At 42.9% G+C, this 8,848-nt stretch overlaps 1 protein-coding gene across 2 annotated transcripts in view; it reads right to left on the bottom strand.

The window, feature by feature from the left end:
• The window catches only part of pisd (phosphatidylserine decarboxylase), a 26,625-nt gene that overhangs the window by 16,117 nt on the left and 1,660 nt on the right, over positions 1-8,848 (bottom strand). The window contains exons 1-7 of one of the 2 annotated variants that reach the window (XM_037692449.1): positions 7,448-7,640; positions 5,915-6,059; positions 5,169-5,303; positions 4,988-5,089; positions 2,934-3,054; positions 2,640-2,786; positions 2,399-2,559 (exon numbers count right to left, since the gene is read on the bottom strand). In XM_037692449.1, the coding sequence (XP_037548377.1) occupies positions 2,399-2,559; positions 2,640-2,786; positions 2,934-3,054; positions 4,988-5,089; positions 5,169-5,303; positions 5,915-6,059; positions 7,448-7,602 (966 nt within the window). In that variant the 5' untranslated portion in view covers positions 7,603-7,640. Of the gene's footprint in view, positions 1-2,398; positions 2,560-2,639; positions 2,787-2,933; positions 3,055-4,987; positions 5,090-5,168; positions 5,304-5,914; positions 6,060-7,447; positions 7,641-8,274; positions 8,412-8,848 lie in introns of those variants that run through there. The other variant, XM_037692448.1, reaches the window with a different exon arrangement.

Raw genomic sequence — 8,848 nt, forward strand, 5'->3', positions numbered from 1 at the left:
ATTTGCACTCTCAGTTCGGCTTTTATAATAATATATGCACATATTCACGCAGGCATACATACTCATAACGTTTATATTCATGTGGGCCCTCACCTATGTGTCCACACATGCATCTACCCATGTCCTTCAGTGTAATCTTCTGTGGTTTTACCTTATTCACCCCTTTCTTACACTTTTTCCACCGTATTCTCCGATATACTTGCAATCGCTCCTTGTAGTTTCCCTTTCTGGTCACCGAGCTCTGCCTTCCTTCCACTTGTTGCCAAGAAGATTTCTGAATTATTTCCAACAGCGTCTTAGGTCGAGCTATTACTTCCACTGGGAATCCTCTTTCCGCCAGGTTCTCCGTCGCCCCCTCCACCGACACATACGTTCTGGCACCATCTTTGAAAAACACCCTCAGACGTGCTGGGTACAAGGTCTGAAATCAAATGTCGTTTGCCTTCAAGATTCTTCGAGCCTTCCCATATTCTTTCCTCTTCAGTAGGATCTTCTGGGCATAATCATGATCCAGTGAGATCTGGTTATTATCCACCGTGAAACCCGTTCTTTGCCATGCCAATCTTAGCTCCTCTTCTTTCATTCTGTAGCTCTGGAATCTAACCAGAATGGATCTGGGTTGAGATGCCAACGGGGGTCGCGGTGCGGGAGCTCGGTGAGCTTTTTCAATTAGCATATCCCTTGAGTCAGGGATGCCAAGATTCCCTCTAAGCAACTTCTCTATGAAGGACACCATTGCCCTTGGCTCCCCTTCAACTCCTTCAGGGACTCCATATATTCTCACATCTTCTCTCCTGGAGCGGCTTTCCTGGTCCGTCAATCTTTCCTGAAGCTTTTCTTGAATTGTTAGCAATCTCGCTAACACCTCATCCATACATTCCAGCTTCTCTTCTGCATCGATAATTCGCACCTCCACCTCATCCAGTCTCTTGTTTATTCTTGCAATTTCGCCTCATATCGATTCAAGTTTTTGACTATTATCTTGTCGAAAGTGTCTTATCTCTAAGTACAATAGCCAGGCACACCGCTTTTTCTCCTCCTTCCTCCATCTCTTTGGCCAGGCCAGCAGCAGCTTGTGCAATATCAGCGGGGCTAGCAGCCTTAGGACTAGCAATAGCATGGCTTGCAACCTCGGCCTCGTATCGCCTTACTCTGTTATCCTTATTCGTAGCGGGGGTAGACTTTTTGCCTTTTTGTTTTGAAGCCATCTCTTCCCCTTCCCAATGCTCTCCACTTTAATATTTCACCCTCTTAATTGACTTAAGGGGAGATTTATTTTCTCTTTGGTGTGGAGACTCAGCCCTTCGCTGCCATCCCTCAGTCACCAGAAGCTCTGTCCTGCTGTACTTGTATGTAAAATAATTACTCCAGTAGGGATTGCTTTTATTACAATATTAAATTTGTTGATAGGGATCATAATGTTATATTTTATGACAAATTCTTCATATGACATTAATGATCCATCAGGGTTGAGCAATTGATGAACTAAATGTTGTGAATAAACTAATTAGGGTAAAATAAGGATTTGTTTTTATGCAAGATGTCTCTATTGTTCCAAATATAATATCTCCGTGGAGAGAAATTATGTTTGTCAATCAATGACCAAGAGAGAAGCGTCTGTTTATGAAAACTGGAAAGTTTTGAGGGGACATTTTCAGCATTATAATTACAAAATAGAAAGAAAATTAGGCCTCCTAATTTAGAGAAAATAAAGTTTGGTATGAAGTTCCAAGGGCAGCACGGTGGCACAACTGGTAGAGCTGCTGCCTCTCAGCAAGCAGGTCCTTGGTTCAAACCCCGGTCCAGGGGCCTTTCTGGGTGGAGTTTGCATGTTCTCTCCGTGCATGCGTGGGTTTTCTCCGGGTACTCTGGTTTCCTCCCGCAGACCAAAAACATGCATGTTAGGCTGATTGGTAACTCTAAATTGTCCCTAGGTGTGAGTGAGAGAGTAAATGGTTGTTTGTCTCGTTTGTCTCTATGTGGCCCTGTGATGGACTTGCGACCTGTCCAGGGTGTACCCCGCCCCTCGCACAGTGATTGCTGGACATGGCACCGGCGACCCCCGTGACCCAAAAAAATGGAATAAGCGGGTAAAGATAATGGATAGATGGATGGATGATGTTCCAAACTGAAGATGGGTTTTTCATAAATTGTTTTAGCCAATTTAATTTAAATGTGTTATTTAAGGCATAAAAGTCCAAAAAGTTGAGGCCACCCTTATCATAAGAGTTCATAATTACAGATTTTTTAATATAGTGTTTGTTCTTCCAAATGAAGTTAAACTGCATCTTGTCAATATCTTTAGAGACCTTTTTATTAACATCAAGAGATAGGGCAGCGTATGTAAGGCGGGAAGTTTTTTTGTTTGTAAGTCACTGGTCTGATGACCATCCCTCACCTGGTCAAAGTAAAGTCTAATGGAGCCCACGTTTGTAGCTCCAACCGCTGTTAACGAGAAGAAGCCGTGCTGCCATTGGCCACTAAGCACCACACGCTCGTTAAGGCAGAAGAGCTCTTTGATGCGACGAGCCACGCCCGGGTTCACAGACATCAACGAACCTGAAGAGGAACACGAGACAGAGATATGGGATGTCAGCACACAGCAAAATGGAAACAAGTGATTCGGTGAACGCACAGACCTGGAAAGTGACGTCGAAGCTCCACCTCCCAGTCAGTAGGTGAATGGAAGCAGTGATAGTCACCTGGAGCCAGGTAGACAACGACATGAAACAGGTCATTATCAGGAGATGACAGGAGGAGATCCCGGAAAGATGAGGAAGATGATACTGAAGACAGAAATACATTATTAGTTGTTTTAGCCTCAGAACTGCAGATCTCAGCATGTCAAAATTAACTTGGTCACATGGAAACACTGAAGAGGTCTGATTAGTCAGAAAGGACCAACATCTGAAGGCCTGGTGATGTGACCTTACCACTGATCCTCATGTGTGGACCCAGGAAGTTCTCAAGACTGTAGGTAACCCCCTTCACCTGTTCCACTTCTGAGTTCTTCACCTGACCAAAATGGAGGATCTTCCCATCAGCTGGAGAGGTCTGGAACCAAAAGACAGACCCTAACCTGGTCAAAAACACCCAGTCTAAATATCTAGCTTGTAGCTAAAAGCTGTGCAACAACCATCACAAAGTATCATCAGACACCTGGGTCTCAGTCTATCAAGTTTTAGACCTGTCTCCCAGTCCAAGACCCAGTTTCACACATGTTCCCCATTTAGAAATCTAGTTTACATTCATGTCTCAGTCTAAGACTCAGTCTAAGACTCAATCAGACTTTCTGTCTAAGACCAAATTCTATATTTGTCTCCCAGTCAACCCGTCAAACACCCAATTCTACAATAGTGCACTAGTTCAAGATCCAGTTTTATACCAGTCTTTCTGTCTACAACCCAATTCCATGTTGGTCTCCTAGGCTAAGACCCTAGGAGAGAGAGAGAGAGAGAGAGAAAAAAAGAGACCCATTTCTACACAAGTGTCCCAGTTCAAGACCCAGTTATATACACCTGTCTCCCAGTCCAAAACGTAATTCTATACCAGTACTCCTGTCCAACTCTTGTCCAAGACTCAATTCTTGACCTTTATTTAACTAGGTAAACCCCATTTGGATCACAGATCTTTTATAAAGGTCCTCCTGGGCCTGAAGGCAGTCTCACATGTTTTTGGAGTGTTGAGGAAACCCAAGTGCTCAAAGAAAAACCCAGACAAAAACAAGAACATGCAAACTCCACACAGAAAGACCATATGTCTAAACCTGGGATTGAAACTAGGACATTCTTCCTGTAGGATAGCAGGGTTAACCGCTAATCCATTGTGCTGCCAATTTGAGCCCGACCGATATGGAAATTTTGGCTATCACCGATACTGATATTAGGAGAAGGATGTTGCAGATAACTAATATAACAGCTGAAAATTGTGAGCTTTGTCCAAATCCAAGAAACTAAATAAGCAGCTACTTTTAAATCTGTTTTAACACTTGGAATCTTGAAACAGTCTTCCTAACGTGCGTTCAAATTTTCTATCCTCCACTTTTCACCATAAAGTTATCAAGTGTGTAACATAAATATAAATCAAACAAAGAAACGTCCTTTCCTGATCATTGTCAAACAGTCATTCATATAAGGGGAAGGTATAATTTGTATTGACCACAGAAGTGATTTTTTTTCTTTGCAGAGAAGTAAAGATTTCAGACAAACAATGCATTTCATCGAGGACAACAAAGATAACGTTACTAACACTGATATATATATATATATTTATCTCTATGTTAGATTTATTGTTCTGGATACATTTTTACAAGGCAATAACCTATGCTAGGTTATCTAAACATTAGCTTGCTAACTTGAGAGACATGTAGCTAATGACAAGTGGGTTGGAGGATTGAAGAGAATTTATTATTGTTGATTAATTTTTTTATAGATCAGTTAAAATAAACTTACCATGCTCTGTTCAGCAAAATATGCTACACAGTACTGCTCCCTACTTTGGCTGTGCTGAAAGTGAAACCTAAAGTGCACGGCCATGACTTGAAAGTAGTCCGCATGCACCCTCTGCTGGATACATTGTACAATTACACAATTTGCGAGTAAGGACACGGCTCGTTCCCAGCATTTTAGGGGTGAAAATTACAAGTGTTTATATCTGTGCATAATGGGACAATTATCACCGATACGATCGGTCCTCAAATGCATATATCGGCCTAAAATATCGGCTCTACCGATATATCATTCAGGCTCTACTGCCAATTCTATGTTCTACATCAGCCTCCCAGTCCAAGACCCAGTTCTGTACCAGTCTTTTTGTTGAAAGCTAAATTTTATGTTGGTCTCCTAGTCTCAGACCCATTTTTACACCCTCCTTCTTCTAGTTATAAACAAGTCTCTCTCTAAGATCCAGTTCTATGTCAGCCCTCATTTTACAACTGTCTCAAGGTTTCACAGCCTTTTTCAGACCTGCAGACAGAAAAAAAGGTTACCAAGCAGGAGGCGGAGCAAACTGGTCTGACAGCAGGTTTGAGACGTCGACGAAAAAATTCACCCAGGTTTTTGTAATGATGTAAATCCTCCACTGCTGCCTCCTAGCGGACAAACACAAATAGTTAAAAACAACAAACATTAAACAAAGCAAATAGAACTAATCTGGTTTTGAATCCCAACCTGCATATTGACCCCAAATGTCCAAATGTAGAGTGAGAAGATGGGTTTACGGAGCCAGGTTGGAAGCTCCACGCCATTCAGACGACCCCAGGTGCGAGAGAGAAGTCGAGTCGGGAAGGAGCGGTACAACGCCACCTTCAGGAGAAAAAAAAACTACAGCCTTACAATCAATTGGTTTTAAGGAAGGAGCGGTACAATGCCATTTTAAGGAGAGAACAAACTACAGCTTTATGATTATCTGGTTTTAAAGGAGGAGCTGTAAAATGTTACCTTTAAGCGGAAAAACTACCGCTTTACAATAATCTGATTTTAAAGAAGGAGTGGTACAACACCACCTTCAGGTGAGAACAAACTACCTCTTTATGATTATCTGATAGTAAAGGAGTGGTACAACGTCACCTTCAGGGGAAAACACAAACTACAGCTTTATGATCAAAAATTGTAAAATCAGGTCATCAGAGATTAATAGAGCAAAGTTCAGAGTTTGGTCCTAGTTGAGTTTCTGCAGGCCAGGTTCAGTTCTGGCCATTTTAAGTCAGCGTCTGGTCCTGGTTATGGTCTTGGTGGTCAGCATCTGGTTCAGGTCAGAGTCTGGTCTTGGTTTTCAACTGAAGGAAACCGATCGACAAAGACTTTTAAAATTACTTTTAAAACAAGACTCAAAACAGGATGTACAAATATGGCCACTGCTCTTCCTCCCACTTTCCCATCATCCAATTAGAATCCTTCGTCACAGCTGCTCTTACCCGATTGGCCAGTGGCCGCAGGGCGTTGACAGACAGAATGAAGCCAAGGAAGGCGATTGGCCGGCAGTGCCAAGGGGCAGGGTGACAGACACCATTACTGAGCGTACTCAAACGATGACGGAGAGCCAATCGAGGTACCCGGAGCCTGATCATGAGATTTAACCAGAATGTCAAAAAGGGGTGGGGCTAAAAGGAAGTAGGTGGAGACACAGTGGTCTTCTGATAGAAACAGGAAGAACTGAAAATCCACAAAATAAAAAACAATTAAAGACAACATAAACAGCAAATGTGTACAGGTGCAGGGTGGGCGGGGCTTTGGAGAGAGGTGGAGGAGAAATCACTACAGCAGCAGAACATTTTCCAACAGCTGACAGTCCCCAACAAACAGTTCATTAGCATCAGTTTTACTGTGAACAAGGCCAACTGTTTATCAGCTGTCGTGTAGTTCAGAGGTCCCTGACCCTGGTGATCTTGCAAGTTTTAGATGTGTCCCTGCTTCTACACAGCTGACTGAAATCAATGAGTCATTGACTGGGTTCTGCTAAACCCGATGACTTTCTGAGCACGTAATTCAATTATTTGAATCAGGTGTGTGGAAGCAGCTAAAACATGTAGGACAAGGGACCACCAGGAGCAGGGTTGAGGGCCTCTGATGCAGTCGTCTGAAGCTACTGTGGAAAAACAGGCACAGAATTTAGACCAATCACAGAGCGGCGCCGGAAGACGTGTTGGTGATAGCAGCTAGCTAGCCAGGTTAGCACTAGACAAGCTGGGAAGAAGCTAACGACTCTAAGCGAATGATGAGAAGTCTCCATAGAATCCACACACACATCCCATAATCCGCTTTAATCTGAACAATACCCCTTATAATCTCTCTCTCTGCTTGTCTATTCAAACGTCTCTCATCTCAAATCTGCTGACAACTCTCTCACTTTGCTTTAATGTGTCTTGTCCTTTGGAACAGATTAGAGATTATATCTTCAGGAAATGTTTAGTTTGTCTTTAATGAGTTAAATTTAAAGTTTTTATTTTCGAACAGGACACAAATCCATTTCCCTTCCAAACATGTCAACATGGACATTTTATTCTTAGACATTTAGACAAAATAAACTCAATCTTGTTTTTAGAAAACAACCTAAACTCACCGTTCTGTTTTTACCTGTCTGGGTTTGAGCAGAAACTTTAATCGTATCTTTTCGATTCTTGTGTTTAAAATGTTATCAGGGATTACAGGTTTATTAAAGATGTGTCCGTCCGACCCAGACCTCTGACCCTCAGACAGAAGCTGACTAGACAGATCAATAACAGAACATAAGTTTGGCTGATTTACTAAAAATCAATTGCAAAAGATTTTAAGGCAAACTGCAGCTTCTCAGTTAATTCAGTCATTCCACCTTAAAAGCTGCTACCTTAACAAATTCAACAGGTTAGTGTCAGCCCAACCCTGATCAAATTAAAAATAATATATAAAGTTTAAATCCAGCCTGACAGTCTGTCCCAGTTCCTCCTCTTCTGTTTTATCTCCACTCCCACCTGAATCGTGCCGTGGCTCTCATTCCCACTCCTCGTCTTCCTCCATCTCTCTCACTCTCACCATCGGCCACACGCCGCCTCACCTGCCTCAGCAGGTCTCGCTTCTGCCGCGTGCTGCCACCGTCACCGCGGCGATGGCAGAAGAATCTCACCATGAACGAACGTTTGAAGCAGAGGTCGCCGCTGGAGGCCGAGCCGGCCGCCGACACATTAGGACGAAGAGTGACAGAGAGGAAGAACTGACGAGTGCTCAGAGCCAGAACACAGAAGAAGAAGAGGAGACAGATGGTGAGGCATTAATGCTGAGAGGCTCCGCCCCCTCGCCTTTCTTACACCGTCGGAATAAAGAACAGAGTGGGCAGCTCACAGACAGATCAATGATGATTATCAGTCACACTCCTTGCAGCTGATCCATACAGCTATTGATCAGAGAAAACTGATGAACGGGTCAAATAGGTGCAGTCTGGTCAAATCAGAATGAGCCTAGTTACTGTCGGACTAAACAGATCAGACCATCTGTAAATGGACCAATCAGAAGGCGAGGAACAAAGTCATGTGAGCAGTCAGTGTAACATCACTCTCACCTTTCACCCAGTAAACCAATCGGTGTGCTCAGATCAGTCAAGAGTGATGTCATCAACTCTTGTCAAAACTACTGGCTGACTGTCGACACAAATGCTTCTACATAGGTCACATAAGAGGAGGAGCTTGCCTCAGAACCTCTTCGATAGGCCCGTCCCCTCGGTTCTGTGGTATTTTTTAATTTACCTTAACGTAGCTCCACCCCCTAAAAAGGACAGAAAAAGAAGCAGCATTTTCAAACCTACCTGTGAGGGCGTGGCCACATGGGGTGGAGCGCCACTGCTCTGTTGGCTCCTCCTCTTGTAGTAATAGTAACCAAGGTAACCGCTTCCTGTGACAACAAGGAGAGGGAGGGGCCGAGGTCTGGGTAGTAAGCGACGACCTGAGACAAGAGGAGGCTGATTGGTCAAGAGCAGCAGCAACAACAACAACAACAACAACAACAACAACAACAACAACAACAACAACAAAGTACAGAAACAAAAGTAGCAACAAAAACAACAACGTTATAAGAAACAACAACAGCTCTATAAAAAACAACAGCAACAAAAAACAACAACAAAAGCAGCAACAGAAACAAAAACAAAAGCTACAGTAAAAATAACAGAAGAAAAAGTAACAACAGAAAACAACATTATCAGTAACTAGAGCAAAGCTACAGAAACAACAGCTGCTTCAGAGTCAAGAACAACAGCAAAAATAAAAACATCAGCTATAGAAACAGCAGCAGCAGCTGGAGAAACATTACATTAACAGCAGCTATAGAAATAACAACAACAGCTATAGAAACAACAACACAAACAAACAAAGCAGCTATAG

This window comes from Nematolebias whitei, chromosome 18 (assembly GCF_014905685.2).
Source record: "Nematolebias whitei isolate Nwh7 chromosome 18, NemWhi1, whole genome shotgun sequence".
In the NCBI taxonomy this organism is placed as follows: Eukaryota; Metazoa; Chordata; class Actinopteri; order Cyprinodontiformes; family Rivulidae; genus Nematolebias; species Nematolebias whitei.